The following is a 14,232-nucleotide window of genomic DNA, read 5'->3' as shown; positions in this document are numbered from 1 at the left end:
ATAATCATATGTCATCCACGCATGGATTAATAGTCTCTATTAACAAAACATATACCTATTTGTCACCACAAATGACTTCCTTTGTGAGGAAATTGCTCCTCAGGGGCAAATGGATGATGTGAATGGAGGATGTTAGTTTTTCACTTATCTGTGTGCTGATAGATTTAACCCTTTAGCAGGCTCTGCTCTTCAACTCTTTCCTGAAGGCATCAAGCACTCCCTCGTTGTCCTGTTTGCCTGGTGGTGGTGAAAACAGTTCATTCCTTAATCCTTGAAGTTCATTCCCTCCTTTTGCTTGAAATGCTTTACAGCCATTCCTGTTCTTCAGTTGACCAACCTTCTGTGTTTAGATTCAATTCAAGTTGTTTCTGTAACAGATATCGCTTGATCATATCTTCTTCAAATATTTTCGTGCATGGTAAATGTCAGGGCAGTCGACCTCTCAGAGAAGAATTTGTCTGATGTTCCTGGTACGAACCGTACCAAGATACCTTGTATAAAGTCCACCCAGCATAATTATGTGTTTGGGAAGCGAGGAGAGCGGGAGAATCCCAGAATGGCTGGCAGGGAGAGACCTGCCGCCTGCATTCCACACCTCTTTTTTACCTTTGAGCGAGGTGCAGCTTGTTTCTTCTGCTGTCAGGTCTGGATGTATTTTTGCTGCAAGTTCAGAAGTTCAGTAATTGTGGTGACTTCACTGCATGAACTTGACGACCGTGTGTTTGTTTAGCCATAAACCTAAGCTGTCAACATTGTTGACACAGGTTTGGAAGTGCACGACCCTTTTGCTGTCAACCAGCTCCAGTAAATCAACAAAAAAATACACTTAATACCCCAATCCTTAGAAAACTCATTCATTATATTATCCAGAATTTTAGCGATGTATATATGTAATATATTATAACTAGAAACACTGTCTCTCTCACTGCAGTCAAAATCTGTGCAATTCTGAAACTGTTTTTCTTTTCTGTTGTGACTTCAAGCAGGAGCGCCAACTGTGATTGTGGTCCCACTGGTATCTATACAGCAGTAGTCTCAAACTGATCCACAAAGGGGCCACAATAGGTGCATGTTTTTGTTCCAACCACACAATTTAACCAATCAGCGGAAACAAACAACAACAGACTGACAATTATCTGGTTGGAACAAAAACAACCTACACCCACTGCGGCCCTTTGAAGACCAGTTTCAGACATAGAATATGGAATATAAATGTATGTATTTTTTGAGAATGGATTTGAGATAAGAGCAGCTGTGTTTGGCAGGATGATGGAATTGAGAGAAGCCCAAGAACGAATGGATCTGCTCTGCACTTATTGTATCACATGAACAACGCATAACCCTCCTATTGCCTCCCCCTTCCAGAAAACCGAGGCCTCCTCTCCACTGAACACACCATACTTGTGGACGTTCCACATAATTATTCTCATCCATCACCCACGCAGGATCAACTATCCGCCAGAATACACTCTCACCCTCGCTGAAGGGAGAACACACATTTCTCTTTTTGGCACATGAGTGTGTTTGAAACCTACAGAGTTTCAGTGATTAGTACAGTTCGGGAATTGTACTTTGCTATCATTGATATTGCTGCAAAACACACTAGGAGTTAAAACTGGGAACAAAGCTGAGCTGGTTGTCTCTGAAAAAGGACTTCACTTAAAGGTATGCCAAACTTCATCATCACAACCAGCTCAGCAGTTAGTGGGCGTCTGCTGGAGCTGGTTTTCTCCATACTAGCTTGAGCTGCACAAGGAAGCCAACATATGCATCATATGATGATGGAATGATGAGATTCGAGAAGTATTCAGGCAATGTTTCCATGAAAAGACTTAAGATAGTCTGTTGTCATGCCTCGTACAGGTGTCAAAAATGCCCTGCCCAACAAACAGCAACGCACCATTTCCCCAGACCAGTGGTGGGCAAACCGGTCCTCAGAGTTCCAGGATGGTGCAGGTTTTTCTTCCACCAAGCACACACAACTTAACCAATAAGGTTTCTTCTGAAACATGCAACACTTGAAGTGTCAGTCGAAATTCTGGCAACCCAGTCCTCCATTCTCAAAGCACAGAGAAAAAATCCTCCACTATCAGTGGTGATAGCCATGACTCCGCATCTCGCTGCCCGGTGGGCTAGGGACCAAACCGGAGCAGTTCAACAGAAGTCGAAATTATTTTGACTTTCTGACCCATGTCTCACACATTTCCTCTTTATTTGATCATTTATGGGGTGGTTGAGGAAGCTCCATGATGCTCTTTATATTTCTATATTTCAAATCTTCTAGAAGGTTAGACCCAATGCAGTGATTCCCTCAGTCAGAACAGAGACGGGAGCGGGGGAGTTTGAAAGCTGTCAGAGACTGAGGATGATTCAAGTGTGTGTTTAAGAAATTGTATTTCACTTCAGTGCAAAACGACATTTGTAAATAAGTTCACGGTAACAGTGTGAATTGATAAATAACCGGAGCGGTTCAACAGAAGTTGAAATGATTTTAGACTTTCTGACCCATGTCTGACATGTTTCCTCTTTATTTGATAATTTATTTGCTGACCTTGGTGTCAGTTCCAGCCGGTTCTGATTTCCATCATGGCGGCACTTTAGTGCTATACCTGCTCCAAGTCTGTGTACAGTGTTCACTTCTTTTAAGTGTTTGAGAGAGAGTTTGCAATCATTGGTCAACCAAACTATCTAGCATTGTCAGCCTATTTTATAATGGGAAATAGTGTAATGTTGTTATACGTTATTATGTTAAATTATTATTATTTGAAAAGCAAAGTCAGAAACATTAAAAATAATAATCAAAAATATTCAGTCATCTAAACATTAACTTTCTTTGACAAATGTTTATGTAAATATGTCCTCAACTATTTATGAAGCATTTTTAAAGTATAGTAAAAATCTTTAGCCTTCGGCCCTCATTCGGCTTTGGCCTTAAATTTCCAATTCCTGATTCCCTAGATTACACTCCTAATGGCTGGAATTGGTTGGAACAAAAACCTGCACCCACTGCAGCCTGTGGAGGAAGAGTTTGCCCACCTCTGCCCTAGATTATTTATCCCGTCCGTTCCATTTAACTACTCCATTTGCTCTCAGATACCTGCATGGCTGTCAGAAACCGTGTAGAATGGAGCCAAAGTGTGTGTGCTGGTGAGCGAGTTGCTGACAGGCTTGAACAACAATAATAAATGACACATTAATAAACAAAAAAAAATGCACGAACAATGACAGAGAGCCAAGGGCGTCATCAAACCGGAAAGAAACTCACAAACAGCCGCAAGGAATCAACAAACAAAAGCACTGCATGAAAATGACACCCCCATATCTCTGGGTAAAGGACCCCCCAACCTGCTTCATAGATCACTCTCCCATCTCAAGCTGGCTGGAGAGGGTTGGTGTTGATCCCATCATGCCAAGCTAAAAAAAGAAGTGCCTGTAATGAGACATGATGTCGTAACCATGAAGTGTTTTTTCTCAGACTCACCCTCACTCAGACCACTCACACTCGGAGAGAGTCGGCATTAATCCAGTAAATCTCTGTCACTAAAATTGGAACATTTGTGAGTTAAGCAGGTTTCCCTGCGATAATTAATCCAACGCCAAGAGGGCAGGCACATATCTGACATTTTTTCATACTTGATTTTTCCACTTCACCTTGCTGGTGTAGTGAAAATTCTCACTTGTCAGTCCAACGATTCTCCTCTCTTGACTTGTTTTTAATGTGAAGAGCCACTGGATTCTCCTTGACTACCAGCTCAGAATTGGAGACTGTGGAGGACTGTACAAAATCCACACCAAAAATGGCCTTGGTTGGTCAGGGTTGGTGAAGTATGAAACATGCATGCTTCGTTTCTCCTGTACATTAATACAAGTAAGCTATGTCAGCGCGTTAATGGATTACAGCTGCACATTGGAGCTCAGCTTATGCTGGTTGGTTTGAGCAGACTCAGCCCAAACTCCCCCTGACGCTGTCAGTGGGAGACAGTCGGAACTTCTATTTGAGTGAAGCTGTTGGAGTACAACTATCTGCATTAAAGTTATGTAACTATATGCATCACACGGCGGGTGGTGTCATCTCATTACCAGTGAATTACAGCATATATGGATTGGTTTTACTTCTGAACGAGACGTACCAGGGATGAAGCTCTGTTCTGTCACATGTCAGCTACTTGTGTGATGAGTTCCTGCCTAGAGTAGAGGAGAATACGGTCCAGTATTTTTTTTTTTTGTCTCCTAGTAGAGAGTACAAGAACTGCTAGTTGAGACCAATGCAATGATGCCCTCAGTCAGAACAGAGACGGGAGAGGGGGAGTTTGAAAGCCTCGGAATGTGGATGGTTCAAGCATGTGTTTAAGAAAGTGCATTTCACCTCAGTGCAAAATGAACAGTCTGATTTGATAAATGCTTCATTTAGCATAAATGTTGCCGTACACCAACAGAACTTCCAGGTGTTTGTGCTTTGGAAGATTTGGGACTTAACTCATCTGACTGTTATCTTCAGGTTCCAGGCCTGACACTCTCCTCCCAGTTCAAACACTAGTCCTGACTAATCTACTCTGCAGTGCTGGGGAAGGCAACAACACCCACAGTGTGACTCCAAATCTGCATCAACCTTGGAGGACTTTGAGAATGCCACACTTAAGTCATCTGCAAGAGCATTGTCTGCAGTCATGCGCCGTCTCTGTAATTAATGTTTTCAGTCCTGCTGTGAGAGCATCTGTGAGGAGTTTAGCTGCCGATGCATCACAGGACTGTGTGAGGCATTTGAGCGCTGCATTCCCACGACGATGTTGCTTGTGTTATCAACTAATTTTAGCTCATATTTAGAATTTCACCACCTCACCCCCGACTAGAATCCCAAGTTCTCATGTGGCCCCGTGGGAAGCTTAATTTCCCATGCCTATCATGCTTTGCGCAGTAAGCACCTGATATTTTTCCCTGACGCGCTGAAGCGGGCCGCCATTGTTTGGTAGTACAAAGGGCTTTTTTTGACACATAAATGACAAAAATCACTACCATTGTGGCGCAGTCTCGACGCTCATTACTGGATCTTTCCATGCTAGGAAAAGATGAATCCCTCTTGAGTATCATTTATTGATCAAGGTGCTGGATCGAATTTAGAAACAGCGCCTTTGTTGCCTGAGATGATGTCGAGAGAACAGGATATACCCAAATATTCTGAAGAATAATATCAAAAAAATATATACCTTTGACTCTTCCGTTAATGGCTGCTCTTGAATAAATGAATCATGAATGAATGCATGTTCATCTCCTCTAAACTGTTGACATGAATTACCTTTGACATTTATGTGACCTACATTCTTTGCATATTGAATTGCCTGCGATGTACATTACATATAATGTAGGCAACATTTCATCTTACATTTTAGAAAAATTGAAAATGATCTGTTTGAGAAAAGGTTTGTATCATTACTGCCACTTATTTCCACTTTCCCCTATTTTCCCAAACAGAGGTTGTGTTGCTGCGTGCAGTGCATGTGACTGTGTCATGTCCTCTGTTCTGTGTAGTGTGTCACTGTCAGTCAATTGCATCTGATCTTTTTAAGTCTTTTTCCCTGAGTGTAATCTGGAAGTTTTCATCTCATAAATTTATTTCATGTAGCTTTTCATTTCCTTTGTCAATGAGTTCCACATTTTCACTGCAACTATTGTTACATTTGTCTCAAGAGTGGTTTCTACAGGTGGTTGGTAGAAGTTCCCTCTCTCTCTATATGATCAGGCAGCAGGCTATTTCTGGCTCTCAACATGACCAACACAGTTTGTTTTTCTTTACTATTGCTTTAGCAAACAGTACGGCATATTGCAATCTATCTTTCTGTTAATTTTTCAGTTTTTTCTTTGTACATTGAATTTTTTATTCTCAATTCATCTCCACCACTTTGTGTTGGTCTGGAAAGCAACCAATGCTTGTGTGTTCATCCATATTATTATTATTATTATTATTTAGGAAAAAAAAAAAACATTTAATTGCCCTACAAATATTTTAGACATCTATGCTCTGTTAAATATTCTGAGTACAGTAAGCTCAAATGAGCTAGTCATGTGATCTGACATGCCTTCCTTATAGCTCACCCTAACCCTAACCTCAAATCACTTCGTTTATGGCCCAACTAGTTTTTAAAATTGTATTGAAATCCTTTTTGGTCGTTCAGTTTTCGAACAGACAAACAGAACCCTAATACAGAAAAAATAAAACACCAACAGGTTTTTGGATGTTTATCTGTCCCAGTACTGCTGATTTCCACCATGCACTTGGTGACCCGTCTTCCTTCCAGTAGTCTGTGCTTTTGCCTCACTAACCTGCATAGTGAAATACTGGTAAAATATATACTTTAGTCTTTCCCTAATGAAGTGTCTCACATTGGTGGTGAATCCCCAGATTATTTTCCAAGACTCTCTCGTACTCTCTCAGGTACACTCAGGAATATCCGGTGTCCTGGGAGGAGTGCGTGCGTAGGCCGCTTTGTTCCTTTGACACCAAGCATGTCTTGGTCTCGCCTCTCTGTGGTTGTTAGACAATCACCGTGTCATGCGAGGAAAGACAGATGCTATCTGGTTTCTGGATAAATGAGCAGTGAATCTTTTCACTTGCACTGGTCTGTTAAGAGAATAGTTACGTGTGGTTCTAGAACCCCACTATTGAGCTGCTGCCATTTTTTCTCTGAGGAACATTCTTTTGCAGACAATAGGAATAAAACTTAAACCTACATTGTTGTATCTGTTAATAGAAATAAGTGAATAACTGTGAGGATATTGCAACTTCTTTTTTTTTCAATGTGACTTTATGACCTTCCACTAATAATATCTGACACATTGTTTCTACTCCATGCAAGTGTACAGCCTTTAAAAAATTCAGTCTGTTGTCGCTACTTTTCTTTCCTTGTCTTTGTTGGACACATCAAGCATGTTCTTTCAGGATGCATCTTCTTCATGATGTTTCATTTCAAAATAGTGCTTTTGAAATAGAATGAGGACTGAACAGTTTGAGTGTTATCACCAGTTTTGATAAAAAATCCACATGAATTAAATATTCCATGTTACTTAAGGAATAAAATGAATGAGTTCTATATATTGTGGCAACATTTACACATGCGAACTTGTGAATATTTGTCATTAAACACCCTCAGTCATGTTTCTCTCTTTTTCCCAGAGGACCAGATCCCTCATGGGTTCCCCACCATCGACATGGGGCCCCAGCTGAAAGTTGTAGAGAGGACTCGCACTGCGACCATGTTGTGTGCTGCCAGTGGCAATCCAGACCCAGAGATCTTCTGGTTCAAAGATTTCCTTCCTGTGGACATCAACAGCAGCAACGGTCGTATAAAGCAGCTCCGTTCAGGTACTGTCTTGACCTTGGGTTACTTCACTTGACTGCGTGAACACAGGACAGAGAGACCGCTTGTGGGAACTCTCATTACCTGTCTGGCGTTTGTTTCAAATACTTTTACATTCTGCTGTGTCTGAGGTTTAAAAAAACAATTGCCTGGTCAATATGGTGAGTGTTTAAGACTACGGTGAGCTCTATTGGCTTACAGCAGATGTCTGAAATACTCGTGAGAAGAATGGTGTTTCCTTTTACTGCATCTTGCTCAGCCCAAAACTTCTTTAAACTTCAAACAAATATTTAGGAACTCTTTTATTAGCAAGAAAAGTTGTTCCTACATGCTAGCCGTGACTTGGCGTTATGAGTATGAGGGTCGGAGTGGAGCGTCTCTGTGTATGTATGACCATTAGCAACTCTGGACATACACAGCTCAGGCAGGGCAGGAGCTACAGTTTTCCATCATGAGGCTGTGCTTATCTGGATGCCATATTAGAAAAGGTTCTTTGGTTTATGGTCCTTTGATAGCTCCAGTAAGGTTCAATTCAGTTCCTTTAATGCAGTTCAGCGCATGTCATTTTCAGAATCATGTGTGTGTGGGGTCTACATGCTCTGAACAGGACTGCTGTGCAGTACTTGAGTTGCCCAACATAAAGACAAGTTACAAAACTGCTGGGTGATCATTCCGACTTCCGTGTCTATTAACAAACCCCCGGCCAATCAAACATTGTGAAAACATAATAACTCTTATTATTTTTCACATTGATGCCAGAATTCTGCCGGAATGCTGTGCCGTTTGTGCAGCAACGGCAGGTGCACCCGCCCTCAGGAAGCTGCTGATGACCCCTCACCATGTCCTTTAGGGGCTCACACAGCTTCCAGGGTCCCTTCCTCTTCTGTTACCTGTCTCTACCTGTCAGAGTGGTTTGGTTCGATATTCAGATTGGCCTGAGGTGCCCAACAATATCCTCCTTATTGCTAGATAAGATAAAGGATTATTTAACAAGATAAGATAAAGGATTATTTTCATATATTTGTGGAATTCTGCTTTATGTTACGTCTAGATGACAAGCATTGCGTGCTTTATGTGCTAATTCTAAATCTGAATTCTGAATATCTGGGTTTTCATCTCTCAGAGAATTAGAACATCATGTGTGAATGAAACCGCAAAACCCAGCAACACTTTTACACAAGAAATGTGATTATAAATGTAATAATATGAAAATCATGCAAAATTATGCAATACTAATTTTACAAAAACAGTATTTTAAACCAAAAAATTGTGGTTTTCCACGATTATCCATATTAAAGCTGCTGTCGACCAATTCAAAAGTATCTTTCTTTTATATTGATACATTTTTGTAACCCAGTTATATATTTGGTGAGTTGTGGTTGAGTAGTGGTTTCTATCTGACACCTCGCCCTAAAACATCATGACTATGATAATCAGAGAGGGCTCGCAATGCAACATCACAAATCTCCCAATTTAAAACGCCGTCAGTCTTTCTAGGTCACAAAAGCAGGTTTCTTTGTGTTGCATCAGGGAAGCAGCACTGAATCCGTTTGGATCTGGTTTGCTGGAGCAGCAGACATGTTTAAAGAAGGAGCAGCCAGATGGATTGGTGGTGAGCCGAAAGTCTGATAGTCTAGCAGGTGCAGCGTGGAGTTAATATTCAGATGTGTCAAACTGATAGATTGTGATAAATAGCAGATGGACAACTGAGCGACTTCAGATGTAGAACTACTAACATACTACTACAGATGTCGACAGGTTGCAAATCTAGAAATCACAATTTCGGTGACATCAGTTCTGACCGCTGCTTGGCCCGATAATCTAATGGCACGTGCCACTCTTATCTCTGCTGATTTTTCCTTTCTTCCTTGCTCTCCTGCACCTCTCTCTTGCCTTTCAACTAATGCTTATTTCTAATCTTATTTGCATTCAAATTACCTCGCCAGGTGGTACACCAATCAGAGGTAAGAATGCTGGGTCAAGACAATGTCCCCCCATCCTCCTGTCTTCCTCCACTGCCTCTGTCCACTTCCAACTCTCACGTACGTGTCCACATTCCCAGCTGTCTGTCTTATGCACTTGCGCTCCAACACTTCCTCTGCCTTCAGTCCGAACTTTTTAGAGCAGCCCTCATGTGATGGAAGGCAACCAGTTGTGACTAACTAAAAGTTTGCAGTATTTCCTGTAGGTTTTTTACTGGTAAGTCTGTGTATTATTCACTGGCTTTTGTATTCTGCTGTCATTCAGCAGAAGTAAATAGAGATTCACTGTTCATCTGAGTGCTACATGTGTAATCTGCATTCACCTTAACTGACATGAAATTTTACTCAATGGAGATCCAAATTGGCGTTTTGGATATTTTGGAATCTGAATGTTGCATTTGGGTTTATTCAATGAATCATCCCACACAACCAATTGTGATCTCAACCTTTGTGCACAACTTTGTGTGATGAAAGCCAGCGGGAACTACAGCTGTGTTGGGCCCGTGGACCGCACACGGCCCTGCGTCACCCCGCGTGTAGCTGCCCATGGGAGCGTTGTGATAACAGAATGAATATTTAAAACATGCATTTTACTTGCATTTTAATGTCTTCCTTAATTAAAACATAATTAGGTAAAGCATAATGTATATTTTATGTTGCACAGTGTTCTTTTTAAACTGTGGATTAAAAATACTCTGTAACCGGTCCTGAATAATACATTATATTATTATATATATAAAATCATTTATAGTTTTTCAACATATAGCATGTATTTCTTTTCATTATATTGTGTGGTATTTTCTCTTTTATTGAATTGTTTTTTAGCATATGTGATTGTCATATATTGTCACTTTGTCTTTGGTTGAGTTGCATCAATTTTTGGGACAAACTTGTCATGTTGTACTACCTGAACATTTAAACTTTGGTTACTTCAATAAGGATGTTGAGTTGTGCTGATCAAGTATCCACCTTGGGCTTAGAAACCAATGTCAGAAAAATGTTTTTGACTTTGACTGCATTGTTTCAAATCCAAGCCTGGAGGAATAATAATCCCTTAAGAGCAGAGGAAGTTCTGGTAGCTTCATGGTCTTCATCATAGTTCCACTAACATCAGCTGCACTGGTTAATCAGCGGAAATGTTCAGTACGACGGCCTCCACCAGTTTTTCTTTCTCACGGGAGAAGGAATCTTTTCTCTTAATAGGTATAAACGTAACATAGAGACACTCTCATCACGCTTGCAGCAGTTAGAAATAATTTGTCTCTTTCTCGTCTCTCCAAGACTGAGTTCAGAGAACTGTTGTTTTGTGTGAAGTAAAAGATAGTGTGTGTGCTTCAGCGCTTATGCAGTAAGGACATTCATTTGAGCCGAGATGTCCTTTCTTCATACATCCCAGATGAAGGTTCTTTCTCCTCCATCTCTGGACTCACTGTCTGCATCAGCTCCATGGGGATGTGGTCACACACACGTTTTAATATGTTTCTAATAACATTCTCGTAACATTCCATGATGCATTCTGAGAAACATTTTTGATTATGAATCTACGTATTATTTTGGCCATACATTCGGATAACACAGCATGTGTGTAACAGTCACCGTGTAACTACATACACGCATCTGATGTTTGTACTTGTGTGTGCATTGGATTTGAAAAAAGATTTACCGGTAAGTAGCAAATTGAATGTGAACTTCAATATTGGACTTCAATGGTAAATGTATTTTTGCCATACCGGTACAACAAGACAAATGATTTGTCTTCATCAGTTTGGCATTTATGAGTACATAAAGTGATCACAGTACTTATTCCTCCTTGAGAAAATTGTGCTTCTGTTGAGGCTGATCATCTAAAGATTAAATTATAACAATAATAATAATAATACATTAACTTGATGAAAATTTAAAAAAAAATCTAGATGAATTTGTATCATGTCTCAGTTCAGAGGTTAAATCAGATGGGCGCGTTTGAAAAACAACTATTCTTGTGACAAGGACCGTGACATTTTGGCTTTACTCCCCAGGAGCTTTGCAGATCGAGAACAGTGAAGAGTCGGACCAGGGCAAGTATGAGTGCGTGGCTGTCAACAGCGCTGGGATCCGCTACTCTGCACCAGCTAACCTTTATGTGCGAGGTAAGCAATCCAACTGGTCCACCTCACTGCTATTCGGATTTTCTGTCATCTCTTCAGTCCACTCCACCACTGCCTTTCTCGGTTGACAAGTCTTGGTAGACTGACAAGCCTGAGCGACTGGAGCTAGCTCCTCATGGGAGAATATTTTGACTTGTCAGGGTGTTGTCAGGGAGTAAATTTGGCACAGCCAGCTCAGCGCAGGTGTCTGAGGTGCTGTGTGTTTTAATGTGGTGTCCTGCTGTAAAATGGTGAAACCTTTGGCTGACTGAAAAGATTTGATCATTCAAATAGCACAATACAAATTTGTTGTGACCGGGCCATATTCAACTCAGTCAGCCCTCTGGCGCACCTCCAAAACAAAAAAAAAAATTAGTTAGCTACTTAAAGGCAGTGTATCATAATCAATGAGCACAAGGCTTATAAGATATTTTAGGATTATTTGCAGATTTAAAATCAGTAAACTTGTGGCCTTCTTAGTGCTTTCATTTATACTGCACATACACTGACTTGTTTAGATCTACCTTTCCTGTGAATTAAAATGAATAAAGACCACGCTCTTAAACTGTTCTCCCACCTTCAAAGGTGAAGTAGACTGGAAATAGACAGCGTAAACCGATACTGTAGATAAAAGCTGAAATATTTGTATTTGTAATTTGCCAGTAACCTCTGGTAATCACATCCAAACAGCCTCTGGCACCATTTTCCACTTCAACGTATTGAGCATTTCCAGAAAGTCAATGGTGAGAGTTGGATCACGAACTGTAGAATTGAACGTTCTGCTGCTTCTGAAAATTGTAGTCAGTGTTGCTCTAACCTTTGACCTCTTCAGGTAGCACGTTTTCATGTCCATCTCCAGCTTCTGAGAACCAACTTTCCGCTGCCTTGTCTGTCTGTATTGTTTCCATGTCTTACTCTGTCATTTCACCGACCCACTCCGCTCTCGCTCATCAACACACACTGTATATGTTCATCTCATCAGCGCTTATCCCTCCAAGAACAGAGCTCCTATGATGTCTGTGCTTTTTTCAGAGTGCGCTGCTGCTGCTGCAAGACTAGTGCAGCTTTTGCTCTGGTCGTGTATCGATTTGAAGGAAGCAGCCCTTAACTGTGGGTGTAGCTTTATACAATATAGCTTTATAATGAAGCCTGCGCAACATAAAACTGCTTCATTTTGTGCTGAGAGACGGGACAGATGTGGTTTAAATGCAGAGAATCTGGCTTCAGCTGAATATGTCAGGGCACGAATAAAACTTCTCACTGGCTCCTGGAATCATGGCATAGATAGGACGAAATACTAAATATGTTAAATAATTTCTAAATTTAACTTCAACATTTTCATAAAGAAAACCAATCACAAGTTTAGTGACTGTAGTACTACTATATTACGCCGCATTCAGGCCAGGGTTCAGGCCAATTCTGTGAAGAGGAAGCTCACTGGAGCCTTTAATGGAGCCCATTTTATTATGGACAGCCCTCATATTTATTTATGCGAAGTATAATTGAGTGCAGTGTTTGTTGGTTTCGTCTTCACGGACTATGTCATCAGTAACGCATTGCTTTATGAAGTGTGTTTGTGATCTATTCTAAGCCCTGTTTTCAATCACACAAGTCATTGCTGTGCCTTTTCACACATGTCAATGAATTGTCTGGCTTGTTTTCATGACATCCTTCATCACCTCTTCAGAGTTTGCGTGAGAGCGTGCGTGCGCGTCCTCTCTGTTATCGTTAGCAACTGGATAAGCAGATATTTGCCTGTTTTACTCTCTCTGTTTCTCCTTGTCTCCCTCCTCCCCACTCATTATTTCCCCCCTGTTGATTTGATTTTTCACTTTTTTCTTAAACCCCCTCATCATCATGCACTCTGTCATCAACAAAAACAAAATCAAATTCCAAACCTCACCACTCAGATCAACGGGAAGGTTGGTTCTTTCACTCTTTATCCTCCTAAAACTCAAGGCCTGGCTGACTGGAGCCGTGCTGCGCTGGCATCTCGCTAGGCGCCTCAGGCCCGTCCCGGCCTCTCTTGCTCAGGACCCCTACTCCTCAGCCCCTGAGATCTCTGACTGTACCCCCTCACTGCTCTTTCAGAATATGCTGCCTTGCTCTCATTATGCTTGTCGATATATGATGTCTGCTTTTTTTCCACTTTTGTACAGTGAGCACCTTATTTGGTAGACCATGCACTGCTTTGCATTATAATTTATTTATTTTAGGAATGACTAAATACGAGTATATGTCAACTAATATATGAGTTATTTATGCTTTGTTACTCATAAATCAAGTTCTTTCCTAATAATTCTTCAATTGACTGGAAGATTGGATTCTATCATTTCAAATGTCAATGTAATTTGGAATGAATTGTGATGAAGCTGCAACATTCTGATCACCATAATATAACTAAGTATATCATATCAAATTAAGTACCCACTTTCAAGTTATGCGTTGATTTTATTTGCATCTATATATGTTTATATTTGATTTTTTTTCCGTCTCAACTAGTGTCAAAACTCCTGTGGTTGAATAAGTTTATTCACTTCACAATTTTTGCTCCACTTCACGCGCTCATCATGGTCAAACAGTTTGTGCTCACTTTACAAAATGAATATTCTGATGTGACGATGCTTATCATTTATGAACGCTTTCAAAAGCACGGCTTGTTTCCACCCTCATCCGCTCTCTGCTCCTAATCACCATCAGACTCACACTGCAATCATCAACGAATCCAATTCAAGTATCTCCTCTGATCCTCGCTGCCTCTGAAGGTCAACT

At 40.8% G+C, this 14,232-nt stretch overlaps 1 protein-coding gene across 9 annotated transcripts in view; it reads left to right on the top strand.

The window, feature by feature from the left end:
• Window positions 1–14,232, top strand: part of ptprfa (protein tyrosine phosphatase receptor type Fa) — a 115,086-nt gene that overhangs the window by 63,020 nt on the left and 37,834 nt on the right. For 4 of the 9 annotated variants that reach the window (XM_053887001.1, XM_053887027.1, XM_053886983.1 and 1 more), the window contains exons 6-7: window positions 7,169–7,357; window positions 11,353–11,463. In XM_053887001.1, coding sequence (XP_053742976.1) covers window positions 7,169–7,357; window positions 11,353–11,463 — 300 coding nt within the window. Of the gene's footprint in view, window positions 1–7,168; window positions 7,358–9,298; window positions 9,317–11,352; window positions 11,464–13,370; window positions 13,383–14,232 lie in introns of all 9 variants that reach the window. The other 5 variants (XM_053886959.1, XM_053886969.1, XM_053886992.1 and 2 more) reach the window with 2 other exon arrangements.

The sequence above is a fragment of the Synchiropus splendidus genome, chromosome 1 (assembly GCF_027744825.2).
Source record: "Synchiropus splendidus isolate RoL2022-P1 chromosome 1, RoL_Sspl_1.0, whole genome shotgun sequence".
Classification (NCBI taxonomy): Eukaryota; Metazoa; Chordata; class Actinopteri; order Syngnathiformes; family Callionymidae; genus Synchiropus; species Synchiropus splendidus.
The sequence above is the reverse complement of the archived record's forward strand: the minus strand, read 5'-3'. Positions and strand labels throughout refer to the sequence as shown.